Source organism: Trichosurus vulpecula, chromosome 2 (assembly GCF_011100635.1).
Source record: "Trichosurus vulpecula isolate mTriVul1 chromosome 2, mTriVul1.pri, whole genome shotgun sequence".
Lineage (NCBI taxonomy): Eukaryota > Metazoa > Chordata > Mammalia > Diprotodontia > Phalangeridae > Trichosurus > Trichosurus vulpecula.
The window spans coordinates 291,675,287-291,700,893 of record NC_050574.1 but is presented as its reverse complement, the minus strand read 5'-3'; the positions used below and the strand labels follow the sequence as shown (position 1 = coordinate 291,700,893).

Genomic DNA, 25,607 nt, shown 5'->3' with positions numbered 1-25,607 from the left:
AGTCACAGAGCTAGCTCACGTATATTAGTGGTCATTCATTAAAACACACTAAGACCTCTTCCCATTCACCCAAGCTCAATGTCCTATTTTTTCCCAAGGGCATAAGGTATAGGAGAAAAAGATTGGTACCACAGACCTATTTTTTCCCTTATATACTGGAATGGATCTGTCTAATCCATGTATTCGTTTAAACAATTCTGGGGAACCACTTACATTTTCCAGTACTTCTCCTGGTGATGCTATTTGGCTTCAAGTCATAATACTGTGATCTCAAAAAATAATTACAGGTAACCCGAGGGGCAACAAAAAGACATTTGGGTGGGCACAAATGATAAGTTGCATTCAATAAGTAGGCTTAAGAAAGACTTCATTACGGATATACATACCTGGAAAATGAGGTAATCCGGTTATGTAGCTACACTAAAAGATGGTGAATGAATAACTGGATTGGTACTCGGCAATAACAAAAATGTTAATATTTTATATACTGCTTTAAGGTTTTCAATGTTCTTTATTTCAATGTTATCAAACTCAAATAGAACCAGGGGCCACTAATCTGCACATAAGATACCCTGTGGGGCTATAAATCATTTAGTTTTTTTTATCTGTTTTACTGTATTTTTTTTTATTTTGTTAAATATTTCCCAATGATATTTTAATCCGTTTCAGCCACACACAGGAGTATTTCTGGATGCAGCAGGTTTGACACCTCTGCTTTACATAATAATCATTATGATTATGATTAATAACCAGTTCCCAGGCCTGGGACTACTAATTAACAATAATAATTGCTAGCACGTACACAGCTCTTTAAGGTTTGAAAAGCTCTTAATATATATTAGTTCATTTAATCCTCACAGCTCTTTATGGTAGGTGATATTATTATCCCCACTTGGCATATAAGGAAACAGGCTGAGACTGGGTGGCCATAACCAGGGCCAGAGGCAATATTTGCACCAAGGTTTCCCCTGATTCCAAATCCAGGGCTCTTTATAGTGTCTATACTAAACCGTCCAAGGAACCTAATGAACACCTCCAGCAGAGGTAGAGGATGGCCTTTTATGAAGGACATAGAGAGATATGATTAAGAATCACACAAGATGAGAAAGTGAGGACAACTTGTACCTGAGGAAGAACCAAACCCCTTCTTCCGCTCACCCCCACCCCAACCAAATTCCCTCTAAATATCTAAGCACCACTTCTTAATATGACTTCCTAATTGAATCACTCACTGGAGGAAATAGGGTTTCTTTTGATTCTTCCAAACTTGAAGGGCTACCCCCAAATCGAGTATAATGGCTATTCATACCTTTCAACACTTTTAAGATTTCCAAGCTATCTATCATCAGGAATGATGTCACAAAACAGAAAAAAAGTGAGCAGAAGATCTCTTCACAGTCTTCTCTCCAAAAAACAAGATCCTCAGCAGCAGCCTCCCTACCCCACATACCATCCATAGAGAATAATAGATTTAGATCATAGAAAGGATCAGCTCAGAGTTCATCTGGTCCCATAGCCTCCCTTTATAGGTAAGGAAGTGAGGCCCAAAGAGTTTCAGTGATTGGCTGATTGCCCAAGGTCACCCAAGGAGGAAGTAGCAGAGCCAGGGTTCAAATGCAGCCCTCCCTTTGCTCTACTTTGATAGATCTATAATTTATCAAAGTTGATAAGGAAAAATCATTGTAACTTGGCCTTCCACAGCAAGGCAGCTGCCACTGGGAATTCAATAGAGCTAGTTGTAGTTTTAATACAGTCTGCTATCCATTTCCCTTTTATGGATGAGTTCATCCCATTCACATTTATAGTTATGATAACTATTTATTTCCTTCCATGCTATTTTTCCCTTGTTTATCCCCCTCTCTCTCATACCCCCCACCCTTTCCCTCCTCACAAGTGTTTTACTTTTCTGATCAGTGCTTTCCCCAATCTACCTTCCCCTTTATCAGTCTCCCTCCCCCCTTCTATTACCTGTCCCTTTTTACTTCCTTATAGAGTAAGATTTCTATATCCAATTGAGTGTGTATGTTATTCCCACTTTGAGCCAATTTTGATGAAAGTAAGACTTGAGCTTTGCCGATCCCACTCCCCCCACCATATCCCCTTCCACTGTAATAGCTCTTTCATGCCTCTTTTATGTGGGATAATTTGCCCCATTCAATCTCCCCCCTACTTCTTCCAGTGCAATTTTCCCTCTCACTCCTTTATTTGGGGGAAGGGGTAATCATCCCATCAAAGTAACCTTATTTCCACATTCTCTGAATACATACATTCCTTCTATTTACTCTCAATAAAATTCTTAAGAGTTACAAATATTATATTGCCATATAGAAATATAAACAGTTTAACCTTATTGGACTCCTTATATTTTCTCTTTCTTGTTTCTTTTTTACCTTTTTATGTTTCTCTTGAGTCTTATATTTGGAGGTCAATTTTTTTTTTTGTTCAGTTCTGGTCTTTTTATTTAGGAATGCTTGAAAGTCTTCTATTTCATTAAATGTCTATTTTTTTTCCTGAAAAATTATATTCAATTTTGCTGGGTAGGTGATTCTCAGTTGTAATCTTAACTCCTTTGCCTTCTGGTATATCATATTCCAAGCCCTCTGGTTCTTTAATGTGCAAGCTGCCAAATCCTGTGTAATCCTGACTGTAGTTCCACAATATTTTAATTGTTTCTTTTTGGCTGTTTACAGTACTTTTTTTCTTGATCTGTGAGCTCTGGAATTGGGTTATGATGTTCCTGGGAGTTTTCATTTTGGGATCTCTGTCAGGTAGGGATCAGTGGATTCTTTCAATTTCTATTTTGCCCTCTGGTTCTAATATGTTGGGGCAGTTTTTTTTTTGATAATTTTTTGAAAGATGTCCAGGCCTTTTCTTTTTAATCATGCCTTGCTGGTAGTGTAATAATTCTTATATTATCTCTCCTGGATCTATTTTCTAAGTCAGTTTTTTTTCCAATGAGAAATTTCTCATCTTCTTTTTTAAAACTTTTTTTTAAATTTCATTTTATTGTATCTTGATGTCTCATAGAGTGATTAGCTTCCACTTGCTCAATTCCAATTATTAAGAAATTATTTTCTTCAGTGAGCTTTTGTACTTCCTTTTCAATTTGGCCAATTCTATTTTTTTAGGAAATTATTTTCCTCAGTAAATTTTCGTATATCTTTTCCCATGCTATTGACTCTTTTTCATGATTCTCTTACATTACTATCATTTCTTTTTCCCAGTTTTTCTTCTACTTCTTTAATTTGCTCTTTAAAATCCTTTTAAGCTCTTCTAGGAATTCTTTTTGGACCTGAGACCAAATTACATTTTTCTTTGAGGCATTAAATGTGGTCATTTTGACACTATTGTCCTCTTCTAAGTTTATGCCTTGGTTCTCCCTGTCACCATAGTAACTTCCTATAGTGAAGTTCTTTTTCGTTTGTTTTTTGCTTATTTTCTTCTTTTTTGTGACTTGGTGCTTTTATGTGAGAGTTGGGCTCTGGTCCTGCCCTGTTCCAAGTTTTTTTGTGCTGGGGCTCAGGATGTTACTGCTGGCTTTCACTGGGCATTAGGGCTCAGCTACTTGCTTTTACTGAAGGGTAGTCTTCCCTTCTAGCTTGTATTGGTGGGTGTAGCCTCCCTGTTGGCCTTCTCTGAATGTGGGGTTTAGCTGCTTGCCTCCCCCAGGAGTGGGGTCTTGTTTCTGGGTTGCTATGGTAACAGAGTCTTTCTGGTGGCTGGCCCTGGAGGCGGATCTTGTTGCTGGTCTGCCCTGGGAGTGGGGCCCTCCTGTTGGGTGGCTATAGAAACAGGGTCCCTTTGTTGGCAGGCCCAAGGGGCAGGGTCTCACTATTGGCCAGCCCTGGGTTTGGGCTTTGCCGCAGGTCAGCAGTGAGGTCAAGGTCTGGCTGGTGGCTTGTGTTGAGGGTGGGGTCACTGGGGTGGGGCCTTGCTATGCTGTACAAACTGCTCATTTGCCTAGGGGCTACTGGTTTGCAAGAGGGCAGGGCTTCACTGGTGGAATTCCCCAGATTCTGAGCCTTGCTGCAGGTCCCCTGCTGTGAGGCTGGCTGTTGCTGCTGCTGCTCTTGGACCTGGACCCCTCCCCCCCCAATCCCAGTGAGACAGACCTTTCCTGCCATGATGGTGAGCTGCTTCCCCACTCCTAGATCAATTCTGAGGTGATTTTCTAGTTGTTTGGAGGGGAATTTTGGAGGGCTTCCGAAGATTCCTTCCTTGCTTCACCATATTGGCACCAGAAATTTTCTGTTAGTCCTAGTAAGCTGAATTTTCTACTGACTTGAGGGCTGCTAACAATTCCCTTCCAGCTGGAGGTTTCTTACTGCTCATTATCACCTCCCCAGGGTGGGCCAGGTCAGTTCAAATATATCAGTTCTATCTTGTGTTGACAACTTTGGCCAAAAATTTGTCAGGAATTTAAAAAACTAACATAAAAATTTACTGATTCCAGAAAAGTGGGGTTTGTGTCTGCAATGCATGTATAGAAGTTGGGGAACACCATTCAACTCTGTGAAAACTATAATTTTGGAGAAATGTTTATTAGTTCTAAGTATAAATAAAATACCTAATGATAGACTTGCTTCAGTGAATATCTACTGAAGTTAGCATATTAATAGTAAGCAAATAAACTAGTGTTTGGAGTTTTGGGAAACAGTTTTTAGTAAGCTAAATACTACCCCTCTAATCCTGTCTGCAATTAATTTATTTAGCAATTTTTTTCCTTCTTAGGGTATAGAGATGAACTTTAATCTACTCCAGAGATACCATCTGTGGATCCAATTAATAAGGCTTTTGCTACCTAGGGTTAGCTGAGGGAAGCTGATGATGATGCTCAGTTTCTCAATTACCCAGTCTCTCCTGTACAGAAAGGCCCACACTTTCCTTTTTGGTCTATTTTTTTAGTAAGTGGAAGGTGGGGGAGGGGTGTCTCCCCATATGAAGTCAGCTAGGTGAGGAAGGTGTGAGCCAATTCACCCTCTACAAGTTGGGCTTTCAAAACGTAACCCCTCAGTGTTAAGTGTTTGCTCCCTATAGGAGAAACAGTTTGCTGACCTAAGAAGTCAATTCCTTCTCTGAGAGAAAATGCTTGGCTCAGCCTGACATAATGGAGAGGCCCATGCCTCTGTCACATCAGGGAGCAAATGAGCAGAAAGCAGCAACCAGGTGATGAGGAAGGCAAACCCCAGGGGTCCTGCTTGCTATTTGCAAAGCTCAGAGGGAGGCAAACACCACCTAGTAGAGAAATCCCAAATCTTGCCAGCCAGGAGGACTGTACTCATCCCCCTACCACCAGGGCTCCCCTCTTCTTTCCCCCTTCCCCCCTCTCACACACAAAGGAATCGGAAAGCTGAAACGGGTAATTATAGTTTGGATCCTAATTCTTCTGATCAACGAATGAACAAGTTCCAGGTCCTAAACAATACAATTAGCACAAGGATGTAATTACAGAGACAGATTTCCCTGCCACTTCTGCTTGGTAGGGGTCTGAAGCAAAACATTCATTGTAAGGCCACAAAGTGGAAAACAAATAAGAGCACCAGGAGGCAAATTGTGGCTGTTCTGGGTCTGGTTCTGGGTCCCAGTTTCCCTTCTGCTTCTTTTCCTCTTTGTTCTTTGAAATAATTCACGTGACATTTCTGACAAATACCAGGACAAGACTCACTTATGGGTAGCCACAAATACTTCCAGGATGGTCTATTTGTAGCAGGGGTTCTTAACCTTTTTGTGTGTCACAGACTCTATTAACAATCTGGTGAAGCCTAGGGACCCCTCTTCAGAATAAGTTTTTGAGTGCATAAAATAAAATACATAGGATTACAAGGAAGTCATTTATATTGAAATAAAGGTTTTATATATGTACACATATATACATAGGCATACATATATTATATATATACATATATATTTCCCCCATCCAAGTTCACAGACCTTTATTCTGGGGCATCTATATAACCTGGAGTTCCTAGCCCTGTTTTATACAATCATAGATAAGCTGAGTCGGAAGAGACCTCAGACATCACCTAATTCAACCCCTTGCCCACAATGTGACTACATCTCCCAGTGTCTGCTGGGACAGTCCCAGCAATAAGATTATTGCTTTCAGAGGCAGCCCATTCCATTTTCAGATAGCTCTAATCATCAGACAGTTCTTCATCATGTTGAGCCTAAATCCATCTCTTTAACCAGTTTGATCCTAATTTGGTCCTCAAGAGCCACATAGGAAGAGTCTGATCCCTCTTCTATATGACACAGGCCTTCAAATATTTGAAGATGCTAATAATGTCATCAGCCCATTCCTAGCAAACACCAAGTTTGCTCCAGTCTAAACATCCCCTATTCCTTCAGAAATCTTCCTGTGACATCTGGAGTCCCTCTCACCATCAGCCCACCTCTTCTGGATGGGTACAGGCTTGCCAATGGCCTTTCTAAAATATGCCACCTAGACTGATGCCAGATATAGACTGGCCAGCACAGAGCATAATGAATGGAGCTGTTGTCTTCTTCACTCGCAACTTCTCCTACTGCAGTCTAAGCCTGCAGTCCTTTCTCTAGCTGTCAGATCACTCTACTGACTTGAGTTGAGCTTACAGTACAAGTTGTTTTAAAATTAACTGCTGCCTATTCAGGTCTTCACAGTGGTTTTTGTTTGTTTATTTATTTTGTTTTTGTTTTTTCAAGTCAAGTGACTTTACAATTAATGCTATCAAAACTTTATCTTGTTCATTTTGGCCCCAGACCTTTTTGAAACCTGCCTCATAGCTTCATCAGTCAGTCAATAGAGATTAAAAGAGCTGTGGACCCACAGAAAGGGAGGCAGAGGTTTGCATGAAGCAGCTTGAACTGAAGTAGAGAGCCTGTTGTTAAATTTTCAGTGATGACCTCTGAAGTTCCCTCCAGGTCTAAATCTTTGATTCTAAAATCTTATGCTACTGAGCACTTGATCTATGTTGTGTGCTGTATTGGTCATGAATGAATGAATGTATGAAAAATGTTTATTAAGTCCTTACTGTGTGCAAAGCAGTGTGCTAAGTTCGAGGGACACGAGGAGAAAAGCAAGACAATCCCTGCTCCCATGGAGCTCACCTTCTAACAGGAAAAGACAAACATAGAGGAGACTGCAAATCAGATGGAAAGATCTTCCAGGGGTCCTTAAGGTGCAGTGAGAAGGCATATAATCAAGCGTTTTGTTGTTTGGTCATTTCACTGGTGCTTGACTCTTTGTGACCTCATTTGGGGTTTTCTTGGCAGAGATACTAGAATGATTTGCCATTTCCTTCTCCAGCTCATTTTAAAGATGAGGAAACTGAGGCAAACAGGGTTAAGTGGCATTTTCATTAATTAGACCATATCAGTTCCTGATGCTGAAGTATTTTATAGCATTAAAGACTTGGGTGGAAAGAATTTTCTTTTTCCTGGTCTTCAGTAGCTGTGGTTACTGAGGAGGTAAGGGTGCTAACACCTTGAGAAGCAGTGGCTAGGTTATATCTCCAAAAGGGTGCTTCCCTGGAAAATGGCTGTGGGAACTAGGCTGGGAGTCAGGCTGGTGGTCAGGGTTGGGCAGGGGGAATACTGCTTCCTCTCAGGGCTCTTGCCCATTGGTTATATTTCATTGGTGGGTATTGGTGATGGCCAGGACAATAGTACTCTCCTCCAAAATGAATGTCTCATGACCAACAATAGATGCCTACATGTATAAATTGGGTTTAGTGTTATAATAACAAAGTTAATCTGACAATCTAAGGGTGCCACCTCATGCTAATTAAGAAGCACTGCTAAGCCTTCATATGATTATTTACTCTTATTGTCACCCAGTCAAACCGAGATTTTCTGAGATCAGCTAAGGGAGACGATGAGGGGAAAGAGAAGTTGACAGGGGAAACTAGAGAAAGTCAAAAGGCACTCAGAACTCTGTAAAGACTTCTGGATCCACAATACAAGGGCAGGGTCCAGTTGAAATGGCCTCTCACCTTCTCCAGCAAGGGATATCCAGATACCCAAAGGTGTTCAGGAAGCCAGCACCTGGCAGATGCCCTTAACCCTTGTATGTTAGGAGTCAGCATAGAGCTGATCCAGAGATTCAATTATGGGAACTATGAACCCTTGTTTGAAGAGAGAAGATCAGACAAGTCAAATCTCCTCCATATACTGCTAGAAATTCTGGAAAATAGGTATTCATTGGGTTTGACAAACAAACATCCCTAGAAGAAATAAAGGTTTGTTGAGGATGAGGGAGGAGAAGAAAACTTGGTAAAAATTTTCCAACAAAGTAGTTTCATCAGTTGTATACATCTAATCTAGAGGTTGGAAGAAAAGCTCAAGGGACTGGAAATTTGGATGGGGTGTGAGCAGTAAAAGAAGGGAGGAAGCACTTTTGGAACAACAAGGAGTCAAGAACAACTGAGGAGTGGGGAGGGGGGAACCACATGAGCACAGAAAGAGAAGTGGGAATGATAGACCAAGTGCAAGCACCTGAAGTTATATAGCTGGATTTCAGAATTTGGTGAAGTTTTATAGCAGACTGGCTGACAGTACAGTTAGATGTGAAACTGATTGAATGATGGGACATAAAGGATTATAATGAAATAATCAAAGTCAATGGCAGCTAGGGGACTCGGTGAATAGATTGTTGGAACAAGAATTGGGAAGACCTGAGTTCAAATCTTGCCTCAGAAATTTACTAGCTGTGTGACCCTGGACAAATCACTTACCCTCTGTCTGCCTTGGTTTCCCCAACTATAAAATGGAAATAATAGCACCTGCTTATCAGAGTTTTCAAGAGAATAAAATGAGTAAAGTGCTTTGCAAATCTTGAAGTCCTACGTAAGTGTTATTATCATTATTATTCTATTCAACCTGAAGAAAGCTTCTAGTCAATTATCATAATGTTCTATTTTTAGCTCTAGGCTGGTCAGCATTTTTGTTCGTGACTTTGACAAAGGTAGAGTAGCATCCTTATGAAATTATTAGATGATGTGAAACTGGGAGGGATAGCTAATATTGCAGAAACAGAATCTAGATATAAAAAACTTGGCAGGCTAGAAGAACAGCTCAAACCCAATAAGACGAACAGTTCAAATTTCCATAGCACTTAAGGTTTACACAGTATTGAAGGATGATTGCATAGAGAGAGGCACTGTGTACACAATGAGAGAGATGATATTCACAGTGTACTCCGCCTACTCAAACAACAGCTGTATTAAGTTTGGTTCTGGGGGCTACAAGTTTTAAAATATATTGATGAAATCATCTGGAGGAACCAAGGAAATAGCTTAAAGAAAAGATTGTGATGGAGAGTGAGGAGGGAAGGGAAGGTAGGTATGCTGGTATTTGAAGTATTCAAAGGACTGTAATGTGGAAGAAGGGCAGCTAGGTGGCGCAGTGGATAGAGTACTGGCCAGGAGTCAAGGAAAACTCTTCCCAAGTTCAAATTTGGCTTCAGACACCTATTAGCTGTGTGACCCTGGGCAAGTCACTTAACCCTGTTTGCCTTAGTTTCCTCATCTGTAAAATGAGCTGGAGAAGGAAATGGCCAACTACTCCAGTATCTTTGCCAAGAAAACCCCAAATGGGGTCACAAAGAGTCAGACATGACTAAAAAGTGACTAAATAACAAACAACAACAAAACTTGTGGTAGAGGGATGACTTGTTCTCCTTAGTCCCAAAGGAGAGAAGTAGGAACAGTGGACGAAAAAGACACAACAGGCAGATTACGATCATAATTAGGAAAACTACCTGACTATTAGAGTTGACCAAAAGTAGGATAGTCCTAAAGGTAGTTACTGATGGAATGATTCCAAATCTGCCTTGATGACCAAGGGATTCTGTAGAAGGGATTTCTATTCAGTCATAGGTCAAACTAAGGGACATTTTCCTCCCAACTCTGAGATTTTATGACATGGTAATATTCCCCCGTCCAGGTACCTGGTTTTTTGCTGTGAATCTAATCAACTTTAAAGTCCTATAAATGATGCTTCCTCCTAAGTTTTAATTTTCACATATCATGTTGTCTTAAAGAAAGTCTTTGCAAACTCAAAAGCATTATGTAAATACTAGCTGTTGTTGTCGTTAATATACATTGTATTAATACTTGTTATGACCAAAGGCAGCATAGAGAAAGTGAATGGAGTGCCTGGCTTTGAGTTGGTATAATCTTGGTTCATGCCTTTCTCTCACACAAACTAGCTGAGACATAATGGGAAAGTCACTTACCTGCTATGTTCCATACCAGGAGTCCTCTACTCTAACAAAGTTACATTTCTTTTATGTATTTATTTATATAAAAAATACAAATGTGCATCCATAATAAGGACTGCCTTACCAATAAACAAGTCTACTGGAACTTAGGATATGAGCCACTTATTCCAATGTTTGTACTTACTGCCTAAAATGATTCTGAAACCTTCTCTTAGAATTAGCCTCAGAGCCAATTACAAGCCACACCAGATAATCATCTCCTTACTTTCTAGCCACATGAGAGGCAACAAACATGGTGTTATAGGGAGAGAGCTAGACTCTGAGGCAAGAAGTCCTGAATTCCGATACAGTCGATGATACTTCCTATCTCTGTGTCTACGGGCAAATCACTGGACCTTTCTGAGCCTCTACTACCTTATCTATACAATGGGAGCATTGAACTCTATGGTCTCTAAAGTCCCACACTATCCTCTGATCCCATTTTGGATCCCTCACCTAATTCATCAGGCTTGGCTCTGAATGATTTTAGAATGTTAAAAAAAAAAATCAAACCTGCCCCAGAAGGAGAGAGACTTGCCACTACCTAATATAATAGTAAATAGTAAAGTAGTAAAAAAAAAATAGTAAATAGTAAAAAGAACAGTAAAAAAGATTTCTCAGCCCCACCTTCCATTTCCCCTCCCACTCAGACTAAGAAGGTCTATTCCAGGAGTAGTGAACCTGCGGCCTTGAGGCCACATGTGGCTCTCTAGGTCCTCAAGTGCAGCCCTTTGACCAAATCCAAACAAATCTGATTTGTTCTGTGGCCTAATTCTAAGGTAACAGAGGGAAAGCCACTTTTAATGTGTCCATCCAGGGTAAGTCCTTTAAAGAGGACAGATAGCACATTTGAATGGCTAAATTCTAACATATTTGTTTAAAAAGAAAACCACTTTCATACCCTTATAGGAATACCTCACATGCTTGTAAACTTGTCAGCCTTACACAGACCCAAGGCTTTAATTAACAGCATCAGGCCCAGAAGGCTCAAGAGGACTGGAGGTGCCAGCTGTGAAACCCAAATGAGAAATCCCCACATACCAACACTTGTGAAAACTGAATGTGCTATCTTTTACAGATGCCTGACAATAGCCCTAATAGAGGCAGAGAAACAGACTTCAGAGGAACAAATTAGTTCCCTGAATAGTCAGATAATTTCTAAGGTCACTTAGATGATCTAAGGTCACTTCCCTGGTCTAATTCCTGTGAAAGTAAAGGTAAGCAATCAGCTAACCTGATTCTAGAGAGGGAGAAGAGAGAAAAAAAAGGAAAAGAACTTCATGTACAGAAAATTCAGTAGAGTGGTGAAAACCAGATTCAACATCTCCTATAAATAATAATATTGTTTTGATCTTTCTATTATAAGAACTCAATATACATCATACTCCTGGCTTTATAAAAGAAAGAAATAGATGTCATTTATGCCCCCAGGAGAGGTAGGCATTCTTTCAGGGAGTGACCCAGCTTTCTCTGGGCTCTTTTCCATGTTTCCCCTTGATAAATGAAGCACACAAAAGAAATAGCACATACATTAAACAAGATGCCTGGAAAGAATGCATAGAACCAGTCACTACACTAACTATTAAACAATGGCATTTAGAGCAATGCTTCACCTTATTTTTTCTCTGTCATTTTTTACCCTAAATGCCCAACACTGAGTTTCCCACTAACTAGCCCAGCGAAGAATTCAAAGAACAATACAGCCCCCTCAGCAGACCTCAAAGACGTTTTCTGGAAGTTTTGTGTGGTGGGAAGAATATTCGGCCCGAAATCAGTAGACCTAGAACCGGGTCCCGATTTTTGCCACTTGCTGGTTGTGTGACCTTTACCAAAGTCCCAACCTCCAAGAATCACAGTTTCTTAAGCTCTAGATAAAATGACTAGGATTTCATAGGATCACTGGGAAAAATCAAATGAAATCATATATCAAAGTGCTTTGTGACAGCAAATCATTACATAAGTGTAAACTATTAGTTCATGAACAGGGCTGGAATATGCCCCGTAGCTCTAAGAGCCATCCCAAGACAGAAGTCCAAACACTGTACTCAGATCTTAGTGCCTAAATCAGTTGTTTGTTAGCACAGTCATTACTAGAAATTATATAAATGTTCTTTGTGCATTTTCGTGTTAGAGGTATGCTCTGGGGACCACCAATTTATTTGGTTCATTGTACCCACACAGAAGAAATCTGAGAATATCACCTTGAATCATCAAAATGTCCTTTAAAGGCAACCCTCAGTTCCCTTTATAAGCATCCAAACTCACAAGGCTTCAAAACTTTGTTTATACAGTAAAGGGTATAGAAAGGACTCTCCTCTGAACCCAGGGAGGTAATCAAGAGATCCTTATCTACTGTGGACTATACTCCAGAGAATTACAGTATTACCCTGAGTGGGCTCCCAACAAGGGAAAAGGCCAGTTTGCCATCCCACGGGGGTGCTCTGTGTTTCCTTGATTTTCCTCCAGTACCTCTGTTTCTATTTATGCTTAACCCCTCTGCTGCCTTTGTTTTAGTTCCATTCCAGGGTCATGGTTCCTTATCACAGCTGGTGTTGTCTTCAGTCCTACTTCCCTGCTGCTTTGCAGTTTAGATATCTTACCCAATCCTGGACTAAAGACCTCCTTTCTGAGAAAAGAAAAGCTGGATCTTGGGGGAGGAGGGGCAGATTACTGGATGCATGGCATACAGCATTATGGCTCTTCACTATCTCCAAGGTATCAAGTGCCTTTAGCCTGATATGTATTTCTGATACTGCTCTGAATATGAAAAAAGTTGTGATCTGTGGGAAAATTGTTTCCCTGGCACAGGGAAAAGTAGCATAAATGCAAAAAGTACTGGAATAATCAAAGTGGGGGTTGGCCACACATGGCATGCTTGCCAAAGACATCACACAGGCTAATCACTATTACAATATTATACTTCCTATTGACTGTGGGAGCCATTGCTGCCACTTTAATGGAATGCAGGCTCCTTGAGGGCAGAGACTGCTTCTCTAAACTAAAATTCCTGGTGTTAAAGAATTGGAAACAGAGTAGATGCCCATCGATTGGGGAGTGGTTAAACAAGCTGTGGTACACAAATATAATGGACTATTACCCTGCTAAGAAGAAATAACAAAAGGAAAATAAGTAGAGAAGCGTGAAAAAACTTAGATGAACTGATACAGAGCAGAGTGAAGAAAACACTCTAGACAATGACTACAACCATGTAAATGGGAACAAGGACAAACCAGTCAAGAGTGAATGTTGTGGAATTGCAAAGAACAAGCATGACTTCAAAAAAAAAAAGATATGAGAAGACAACCCCACCCAACTCCTTTGCAGGGTGAAAAGTCCACAGATGTGGTACATTGCACTTATTATCGTTTTAAAAATGTTTCTTAAAGTTTTCATCTTTTTTACTTTAAAAATATCTTTTGTTATATGGGCTGGCTTTCTGGGTAGGAATTGGGAAAAGATACTGGCAGAAATTTTGGTATAAAAAAAAGAATTCAAAAAATTTTTAAAAAATCAACAAAAAACACTTCTGCCATTTTACAAAGCCTCACCTGACCTTTCAAGTGCAGATGGAAATGGCTCTTTCTCGGGCCATTAAAATAGTTTTGTTTTCCACTCTGGTTCATGGCAAATTCGAAGCCAATTACATCAGTGCCTGTATGGTTTGTTAGCTCCTCCTACTGAACAGAATATACTCAGTACGTGACAAGTGCCTTTAACCAAAACTGCTTCATTTGTATTTTCATATCCAAAATTGTACAAATCAGGTACTTCATAAAAATTTTTAAAAAGCTAATTTGAAAGGAGTCGAAGTTAAGAAAAGTATTTCTACGCTTTGCATTGTTCTCTCACACTCCTATCTTCCACTGAGGCAGTTCAAACAGGTTTTATACCCAGGAATATGTCTTCAAAGACCTCCAACATGGAAGGGATGAGAGTGGAATCAGCAGCAACCAGCACCTGTTCCCAGAGAAGCCCTCAAGGCTCAGGAGATAGGAAACCTGAGCCTCAGGACTATCTTTTACCTCTTTTTGTATCACCAGCACTTAGCACAGTCAGTGACCAGCACACAGTAGGTAATTAACAAATGTTCATTGATTGATTAAGGTCTTGTTCAGCTCTAAATCTCTGACCTTATGATTATTTTTATGTGAATAATATTAATAATTATGATTATTATGATTAATAGGAAGACCGGTGGAAAGTAGAAGCAGATTGAAGTCAAATTCTGGAGGCAGTACCCAGAGGTAGGGTATATGTGTCCATACTGGTTGCAGAGATCTTACACAGAGTTCCTGGTTTCTCCCAGCTGATAGATCCAACAGAGGATTAGGTGCATGGTAGATGCTCAATAAGGACTTATTGATTGCTGGTTATTGAAGCACTGCACTCAAACAGCTTTAAGTACAAGACACTCAGTCAGCAGATCCTGTCCTGAATCCAGACCTGCCCGAGTAAGAAATCCCTGTGGTCAATTCTTGAAAGCCTTGGGTCAGGCTGCCAAATACAGACATCAGTGCATTAACACTTCTTAAAAGCAGAGCAGTGAAGAAGGCTCCATCTAGCCAGCCCATCTACCACAGCAATGATAAGCTGATGCCTTTGTGTGCTCTGAATATGAAAAAAGTTGTGGTCTATGGGAAAACTGTTTCCCTGGTACAGGGAAAAGTAGCATAAATGCAAAAGGTACTGGAGTAACCAGAGTGGGGAGCTGGCCACACATGGCATGCTTGCCAAAGACTTCACACAGGCCAATAGCTATTACAATGTTATACTTCCTATTAACTGTGGGAGCCATTGCTGCCATTTTAATAGAATGCAGGCTCCTTGAGGGCACAGACTGCTTCTCTAAAGTGGATATAGAATCTCTTCAACTAGATTATTCTCTTTAACTTCTCATATCACTTAATACTATGATGTAAGACATACCAAGAAATTAAATATAGAGCACTATATATATGTGTGTGTGTGTGTGCATGTGTATACATATATACAGATACATACACACATACATTTATTAAGCACCTACTAGGGCAGCTAGGTGGTGCAGTGGATAGAGCATTGGGCCTGAAGTCAGGAAGACCTGAGTTCAAATCTAGCCTCAGACACTTAATAGCTGTGTGACCTTGAGCAAGTCACTTAACCCTGTTTGCCTCCATTTCCTTATCTGTAAAATGAGCTGGAGAAGGAAATAGCAAACTATCCCAGTTTCTTTGCCAAGAAAACCAAAAATGGAAATGTTGTCATGCACTGCCCTAAGTGCTAGGGATACAAAAAGAGGCAAAAGACAGTCCCTGCCCTCAAGGAGGTTGCTGACTAATATATAAATGTGCATTAGTATTATGCATGGCCTGCTGACTAGTCTGGGTCTCAGAGGCCTGGACTCTAGGAGAGTGTTCCTTTAGCATGCACCTTTGGGAAAGTTGTTAAATCTATTCTTTATATTTCCCTGTATATAAAATCATTAAACCTATCCACTTTCATATATTTTATATGTGAAAGAATTTTCAGCTTTTGCAAGAAAGACTTTATCCAAATTTAAGGAATTATTTTTCTGGTATATTTATTTCTGATACCTGTATGACCTTAGATGAGTCACTTCATCTCTCTGAGACTCAGTTTCCTCATTTGTAAAAATGGAGCAGTTGGACTCAATACCTCTAAGGCCCCCTAACTTCTGTGATCTGTGCTCCTAACCCCTGACAAGCAACCAGCTCTTCAGCTCTCAATCTTTTAGGCAAATGCAGGGTTGCTCAACATGTTTCCCTCAGAAACTGAAAAAGCAATTTTCCATTCTACTTGACCTCCCTAGAGTTTTTTATCCAATCAAGCATCCCTTCCTTCTGAATATTCGCCTCCTGTGGCTTCTAGGACATGACTCCCTCTTGATGTTCTTCCTGCCTTGGAAAGCTTCCTTTGCTGACTCATCACCTTTCTCCTGCCTGCTTGGCATAGGTATCCCCCTTGGCTCCGTCCTGGGCTCTCTTCTCTTCTTTCTGTATACTCTCTTTCATGATCTTATCAGCAACTATGATTTCAATTATCGATATGCCTTATTGGTGCTTTTTAACAAAACGCTACAGCCATTTTCTGATATGTGTCCCCTTCCCCCTACCCAATAGGGCTCATCCTTATAACAAAGAAAAATAGTTAAACAAATCCAGTTTATATAGTAACCACATATATTAAAATATGGAACATCTATCCCCTTTAGTTGACTCCAACCCCTACTGAGTGTGTTTCATCAGTTTTTCTGGAACCAATTATTAACTCGTCTATTTGATCTGAATTTACTGCCTTTAATTGATGATTTCATTCCTGCTATTTTAGTTATTGCGTACATTGCCTTTTTGATTCTGCTTTCTTCATTCAGCATCAGTTCATGTAAGTGTTTCCATGGTTCTCTGAATCCTTCATAGTCATCATTTCCTCAAGTAGAATAACATTCCATTACATGCATGTGCCACAATTTGTATAACCTTCCTCCAAGTGATGGGAAATTTGTTTTCAAGGATTTTTGCTAGCACATAAAGTGTTGCTATGAATTTAGGTAGATAGGTCTTTTGTTTTTTGGTTTCTTCTTTCTTTTTATTTTTTTTGCCATATGCTCATGGATTCAATTATCTCTATGTAGGTACCACCCAAATCTCTCTCCTGAACCCTAGTCTATACCACAGTACCTGTATTAACAGCTTACTAAGACTTCTCCACTTGGATATCAATAGGCATCACATTTTCCCCAAAGCCCACCTTATCACCAAACTTTTCCATATCTGTCAAGGGAACCATCATCACTCCTGCCACCCAGGTTCACAAGCTCAGAGTTACTCTCGTTACCTGCTTTTCCCTCAACCCCATATCTTACCAGTTGCCCTGTATTGCTATCTCTACAACATTTCTCCCATCCTGTCCACTTCTCTTTTCTCACACAGCCTCCATTCCTATTCAGAACTTCATCACCTCTCACCTTAACAACAGCATAATTTCCCTAATTCCTCTCTCTTCTTCCATTCTCCTTCTCTAGCTAATCTGGGCAGCTAGATGACTCAGCAGATAGAGAGATAGATCTAAGCCAGGAAGACTTGAATTCAAATCCTGCCTCAGGAATTTATTTGCTGGGTAGAAAAATCTTTTAAGTTCTCTTAGCCTCACTTTCCTCATCTGTAAAATGGGGACAATAAGAGGACCTACCTCCCAGGGTTGTTGTGAAGATAAAATGAGATAACATGTAAAAAGTGCTTTACAAACTTTAAAGTGCTAGAGAAACGTATCTAGCTGGATAGGTATCTATCTATCCATCCTTTATACAGCTGCCAAAATTACATCCCTAAAGTACAAGTCTGACTCTGTCATTCCTTCATTCAAAAAATCTCTAGTGGCTCCTAATTGGTTCAGGGAAAACAATACAAAATCCTCTGCCTGGCATTTAAAACACATCACAATCTGACTCTCACCTGCATTTCCAGTCTTATTTTACCTTTCTCCTCTTCATTCACTCTCCATTCCAGTCAAACTAGTCTATTACCTGTTTCCTATACACAATGTTCCTTCTCTCACTATAAGGCCCTTGCACATAGCACCCACCCCTGTGCCCTGCGCCCTGTACCCTTTCCTTACCCCTCTCTACCTCTTCTAATCCCTGACTTACATCAGAACATAGTTCACGTGCCACCTCCTATATTATTCCTTTCCTAATTACTCCCAAATTACTCCAATTGCTTTGCTCATTCCTGAAATTGCTTCATATCACTTTATATACATTTCGTATTTTCTTAGTTGTGTACGTGTCATATCCTGCCCTGTCCTCCCAGTAGAAGGTAAGCTCCTTGAGGACAGGGTCTTCTTTGTTTTGTTTTGTTTTGTTTTGCTTTGTTTTTATTTCATAGCCCAAGCACCCTTCACAGGGCCTTGGACAAAGCAGAGGCTTATTAAAGGCTTGGGGAGTTGAGTGGAACACAAATAAAAGCCAAAAAAGAATCAAATATAAATAGCAAAAAAGAAATCCCGCTTTGTCAATTTTTTTTCTGTACACCTAAAAGGTAGTAATTACTGATGATATTATTAATATAAACTATAATTATATTAATAGTAATTTACATTTAAATAGTGTTTTAAGGTTTTTACGAAGAACTTTCCTCACAATGTTGTGAGGTAGGTACCCTAAGTGTTATCAGATCCATTTTACATGTAAGGAAAGTGGGACTTAGAGAAGTTAACTAACCTATCCAACTAACCCACCCCTAAGTAACCTACACAGCCTATAAGTAACAGGATAGGTAGGTGATGCAGTGGAAAGAATATAGGACTTGGGATCAGGAAGACCTGAGTTCAAATCTTGCCTCAGATATTTGCTAGCTATGTGACCCTGGGCAAGTCAATAAAGGCATTAAATAAATGCTGACTGGACTTAACCTTTCTCAGCCTCGTATTCCTCATCTGTAAAGTGGGGATAATAATAGCACCTAAGTCCCATTGCTGTTGTGAAGATCAAATGAGATAACATATATACAATATTTTGCAAACCTTGAAGTGCCATATAAATGCCAGCTATTATTATTATTATTATTATTATCATTATCATTATTATTATTAACATGAGCTGGGTTCTTCTGATTCCAAGTCTGGTATTTTTTTTCATAGTACTAATCCTATACCCCATTTTCCTGCCCACTCCAAAGACAAAACACAGAACTGTCTAATTCGTTTTGGGTTTTCAGATAAAGAACACGGGCCACTCATCCAGCTAAGACAGATTTATATAAATCTCCTTTGTGAGTATTGATCTTAATTGGCTAGAGGGAAAAGTCCTAATAAAGTTGGGAAGAACGTATGTTTTAGATTCTGGAAAGGGGTTTATTTTTTGCTTGGAGTAACACAGGGGAAGTCAACCATACTGGAAGACCTTTGCGCTTTATGATTAATAGGCTAAGGGCCCAGAGACACTGCTAAGAGACAGAGCTGAACATTTATAATTCATAAAGGGAATATTAATGTTCTAGAGGGAATGGAAGTATCTTTTTCTTTGGGGGTCATCTAACCAAGTATATCAGAAAGAATAAGTGGCTACAGAGCTCTCAGTGTTCAAATGCAGCCCACTTATATTCTCCGTACATAAGAGGCTAGGCCACTGATTTTACACATTAACACAAAGATCATTAGGTAAGTTGGTCCTACTTACCATCCGTTATCAGAGCCCTGCTTGTCAGAACCTTTCCCAACATAAATTTTAACACAGCCAAGACACTGCATAGGATCCCACTTAAAATGGAAACACTGAACAGGAAATCATCCTGAAAAAGAAAATTGAAGATTTCAGCAAATCATTTGCTACTATATCATAAACCAAATTAGTCTAAAATGTCCGCTAAAACAAGAAATTCTGACCCCAAAAGAGCACAAATGGGTCAGTAAAATGACTTATTTATCCAATTCAGTTCGATCAATTCATTGAACCACAATTAAGTGATTACTATAAACTGGCTAGGGGACATACAATGTTTAGATGAGATAAGGCCTTTATATTCATGGGGTTTACAGTCTATATAGGAAGGGGCTACTCAGATAGCTATTATATAAACAGATCATTTGTATATAAAAATTGCTAAAGATCTTGTTGTATAAGACAATGAAGTTGGGGTGGGGGGAGCCAATAGAAAATACAAACTTGTATTTATACTTTCCAATGCAATTCAACACACATTCACTCCTGCACATGCACATGTATCTTCCGAAAGAGACACTTTCTTGCCATTTTTCCAGGCTAAGTCACTTAACCTTTCTGAGCTTTGGTCAGCTAATGTTACAAATTACAGACAGGTTGTGATCCATACTTGAAATATTGATGCAAGATTAAAGTGAGTTAAGCACACACTGATTGATGGTTAATGGTAGGTATCAGGACAATCAGAGCAAATCAGCCACTTGCTAAACACTGTCCATGGATAAATAATTCACCAAGCAGATAGCTAAAAGTTTGGGTTCCTCAGAGGTACACAAAAGCCCCAGAGTCACAAAGTGCCTAGATAGCTATATATACCAAGAGGTTAAATACAGATGGAGGTGCTACATCACCTAAATTTCCACTAATTCACAATGCAGTTGAGCTTGAATATAGCCTTTAAGTTGAGTTAAAAAAAAAGTTCTAAAAATAAAATGTGCTACTGACATTATCTCAACACTTAGAATAAACTTTTATCTTATCGTGAAAAGCTAATGAGTCACTCTTATGCAACACCAATAACCTTCCCCTGACATTGGGACCCAGCTGGGGCAAATCAGGCGCCAAGGTCCACATAAACATTGGCATCAGGACTTCCATGTATATTTATTATTGATTCTCTATTTTTTTCAAATCAGTGAAAATTAAGAAAAGAGTTAGGGATTTGACAGTCACTGATTGAAATAGGAAACTTTATTATGTCTGTAACAAAGGAAAGAGATTCTGTAAACAATTTAGCAGCAGAAATCACAATCATAATTGAGGAAAGAGAAAGGAGTGCATAAATGATAAGAGGAAGAAATAAAAGAAAGGGAAAAGAAAAAATGATGGGGAGGAATATGGTCAAAAGAAAGGAACTTTAAAACTTTCACACTACTAAAATTTCAAGTCTTCCAAACATCTGTTTCAACAAAGCAGAGGATGGCCTACTATTTGGGATTTCCCACAATGACAAGTGGATAAAAATAAAAAAAAGAAATGAGACATCTAATTTGTTCAGTCATTCCTCTAATTATGGTATAGTAATATAATGGAATAGCATTGTGCCACAAAAATGTAATAATAGATAAAAAACATTTAATAAGTATTTACTATGTGCAAGGCAAACACAAATAAAAAAGAAAAACAGATCCTATCCTCAAAGAGCTTATACCATAGGGAGACAACCCCTAAAAGGGAGATGAAAAGTAGGGGGTGGAGAAGGTTAGACACAGATTAGAAGAAAGCATGACTAATCTTGGCATTTGTTCAAATGGAGATTCAGGGCAGGAACTTGTTAATTGGAGGAGGGGGGTCACCGGAGTGGAGCATCTCTAGCTTGAGAAGACAGCTGGGGTAAAAATGGTAAAGTTGAAAGAGTCAGGAGTGCAGACAGGTTAGAAATGAACAACAAGTATGAGTAATTCAGAGAACTTTGGGATGACTTTATATAAACTGACACATAGTGAAGAAAGCAGAACCAAATATAATATACGCAATACCTACCATAACATAAAGAAAAGCGATATTAAAATGAACATAATGACAAATCTTGATTCCAGAGGACTGACAAAACATTTGCATCTTTTGAGAGAAAGGCAAGGGAGGATGGATGAGGAATGCTGCATACATTTGTCAGACACAATTACTGAGTCATTTTGTTTAGCTCATCATTTCTCTTGTTATGGGAGTGGGGCTGATGGGAGGTGGTATTGGGAAGTGATAGTGATGCAAAAAATTTCATCAATTTAACGTTTTAGAAAAGAGAGACAGTCCCTCAACCTGGGGAGTAGGAAAAGGGAAGACAGAGAGTAAGTACATGAACCTGCTTGAGAACAATTAAAAATTAACCTAGAGCAAGGTCAAGATAGAATGAATACAAATTAAGCTCTATGGCATTGGAGCCTTTGGGAGCCTTGACCAGTCACTTTATTACTTGGTTAAATGCCATCATGACTCAAAGAGAGAAATATGAACAGTCTTCTGATATGCTGCATCCCCAAGGCACTAAAAACAACTCCTTATTTAGATAATCATAGTTTTTATATTCACAAGAAAATGATGTGGTGACTAAGCCTATGTTTCCAACTCTTTGTAACCTTCATGGTGTCCCATGTTTTGTTGCCTTTTCAGGCCAACAGTTATACACTGGATTGCTTTCTCAGAGAATAGTCAGTCCGCAGTGACTCCAACATCTTTCTCTATCATAAATGATAGTTCAGGGACCTTGTGTTCTCATTGCTTGGTCCATGAAAATGAACATGCTAAATGAGCTTAGAGATATAAGAAAATGTAGACATGTTAAATGAATTCTAGTCTGCTCTAAACAACCATCAGTTGGTTGTAATACACCATAACTACTGATATATATATATATATATACACACACATATATACATATTTTTTTTTCAGTTGCTGGCAAAGTTAGCCCCAGGCAAACCATGAGGTGGGAGGTCAACTTATGGAATTTATTTCCTCTATGAGAAGTATACAAGCTCAAATGCAAAAAGGTTCAAGAGAAATTAAAATTAATGGATAATAAATCCATTAAAGCATACTCCATGAACTTAAGGGATGTCTGTTATATATTTGACACCCTTACAAGCTGACATCATAAAGGTTATATGTAGTTTGTAATCACTTAGGCATGGAAGTGATAGTTGCTGAAAATTATCATTAGTTCAACAAGAACAAGTCACTTCTGACTAACTTCATTTCCTTTATTTTTTTTTTGAAGAGTTACCAGACTAAATAGGTCAGAGAAATCACCCAGTCATGAATACCTGGATTCCAACAAGGCTTTTGACACAGCCTTTCACAATAGCCCTGTGGAAAAGCCAGAGAGAGGTGAGATGAATAATAGTACAATTAACTGGATTCAGAACTGGTTGAATGATTAATTCACTAACTAGCATGATTTGGATCTTCTATCAATCTGATCTCTAGAAGCCTGTATTGAAGCTCCCTTCTTGGTTCTGTTCTTCTCTACATTTTTTTCCTTTGACTTTAGGACATAGACTGTATGTTTATCAAAACATTCAGATGACAAAAAGCTAGAAGGGCTATTATATACAATGAATCTAGATCCAAAAATATGAATGGGATGATGGGATCCAAAAGGGATCCAAAATGGATCCAATGGGATCCAAAAATAAATAAACAGATTAGAATATTGAGTGAATCATCTAATAAGAACAAAAAGGCAGAATCAATTTCATAAGAATAAATTTGACAAGTATAGAGGAAACAGTAAGGAAGAAAACAAAAATGTATTAGGTACCTACTATGTATGTATTGAGAAGTAGAATTATTATCCCCATTTTGCTACTGAGAAAACTGAGGCTGACAGAGGTTAAGTAACTTTCCAGGGTCACACAGCTAGTAAGTACCTGAGGCCAGATTTGAACTCAGGTCTTCTTGACTGTAGGCCCAACACTCTATCCACTGCACCATCTAGCTGCCTCAATATAAATGTAAAGACTTGAATTTTGGTTCAAAAATTAAATTGCACAGACTTGAATTTTGGTTCAAAATTTAAAGTGCACAAGCAAAAGATCAGAAAGCTGTAATCAGATAGTAGTTCATACAAGTGTAGTTGTAGATCTTAGTGGGCAACAAGCTTAAAATAAATCAGCAGTATATTACAAAAATTATAATTTACTTTTTCACAACAATCCTTCGAGTTAGGTAGACAAATATTACTTACATTTTACACGAGGAAACTGAGGTTCAGGGCAGGTAAATGGTTTATCCACAATCACAAAACTGATGTGTTTCAGAGCTGAAATTCAAATCTAGGTTTCCTGAGTCAATGTCCAAATTGTATTCTACTATATCAAACCAATGCTAAACCTCATAGTGGGTCATCAACAACCCACAGCACACCCAAAGGCATGTGTAACACATTGTTGGTGGTTGTTGTGTTTGTCTTTAGTTCTTGAAGAGGACCATGACATAAAGGAAATGATGACATGACTTGTAGTTGACTTTGTTTTGAGTGAGGGAGGGCTGTGCAAGGTCACCAGCCTCACTTTCTCCTCCATAGCCATCTCAGTCCAGTGGCCAGATATTCATCAGGAGGACTGGAGATGGCCCACGATTCAATGGGAAACCCTGGCCCTTTTAGCCTAAAGTCTTTTCAGGTTCTCACTTTGAGTGAGGGAACACTCATTCAGTGAATAGGCCTCTTCAAGAGGCTAATCAAGGAATGGCCCCTTTAATCAAAATTCAAAAAAGAAAAAATCAGACTGGAGAGGTAGACTCTCAGGGTTTCTGGCCAAAAGAGAAACAGTTACTATAACATATGGTTATATGTTTATAAGGGTAATTATATTTATAATTTATATAATTTATTTATATATTTATTTATAATTTATAATGGTAATTATAATGGTATGTGTAACACATACCATTAAGAGGAAGATACTAGTAACCATGACCACACAGCTAATAGTACTGATTCTTATAGGAGTTATGAATATTTACCTGAAAGAGAGGTAGCTTATCACACATGATAACTATTTGTAAATGCTTGAAGGGCTGCGCTGGGGAAGAGAGATTAGTCTTATGGTTCTTGGCCCAAGAAGGAAGAACTAGAAACCAGTGAGTTACATTATCAGAGCTACATTGTCATAAAATGTAGTGCCTTTTTTATTTTAGCTGAAGCATAATAGATTCTGCTCATGTCCCTTATTTTAACTCTGTGTTTAACTTGCTATTTCAAGTGTGTTTCTTGTAAACAGCATATTGTTGGATTCTGGTTTCTAATCCATTCTGGTATCCTCTATCATTTTGTGGGTGAGTTCATCCCATTCATATTCACAGTTATGATTGCTAACTGTGAATTCCCCTCCATTTAATTCTCTATGTTTATCCTTCACTTTTTTTATCCCATCCCTTCCTTAAGAGTCTGTTTTGTTTTTAACCAATGCCTCCTTTAGTCAATCCTCTTTCTTACCCTCCTCCTCTTTTTCTTAGTCCCTTTCTCTCTTTCTTCCCTGTTAGGTAAGATGGGTTTCTGTCCTCAACTGCGTGTATATATTCCTCACCTTTAACCAGTTCATATGAGAGTGAGATTCAAGTGTTGCCTGCTTTCATCCATTCTCCCTTTACTGTATAAATGCTTCCTCAAGCACCTCATTTATATGAAATAATTTTCCCCATTTCTCAGAATTCAGTTGGGCATGCTTTTAGGTCATTGTGGAAGAGGCTTTAAGGAAGCTGAGGCAAAGTTGCCAACTTTTAATTCCACCATTTTAACACCATCCCATAAAATGCAGTATCCAGACATGAGCACAATATACCAGGCATGGTTCTGACCAGTGCCAACTGCACTGACAATTGCACTGACTTTTGTGATAGGTATATCATACCACATTTTGAGCTCCCAGCTGACTATAATAAAGCCCAAATCTTTTTTTTAATGAACCGTTGACTATCGACATTACGTTACATCTTCTATTTGTGAAGCTGATTTTTTAAAATCAAGTTTAAGATTTCATGTATCCCTTTAAAAATTAATGCTATTAGATTTAGCCCAATGCTCTAGACTATTAAGATCATTTTTGTATCTAACATGTTAGCCATTGACATCTTTGTGTTACCTACAAATTTAATATCATGGAGAGTCAAATTTTGGCTGACTGTAAGGGAAGACTTCCTCAAAATTTGAGCCAT

General features: G+C 39.0%; 1 protein-coding gene across 2 annotated transcripts in view; it reads right to left on the bottom strand.

The window, feature by feature from the left end:
- Positions 1-25,607, bottom strand: part of TMEM163 (transmembrane protein 163) — a 411,947-nt gene that overhangs the window by 5,900 nt on the left and 380,440 nt on the right. For both annotated transcript variants that reach the window (XM_036744571.1, XM_036744570.1), the window contains exon 6: positions 19,413-19,524. In XM_036744571.1, the coding sequence (XP_036600466.1) occupies positions 19,413-19,524 (112 nt within the window). The remainder of the gene's footprint in view (positions 1-19,412; positions 19,525-25,607) is intronic.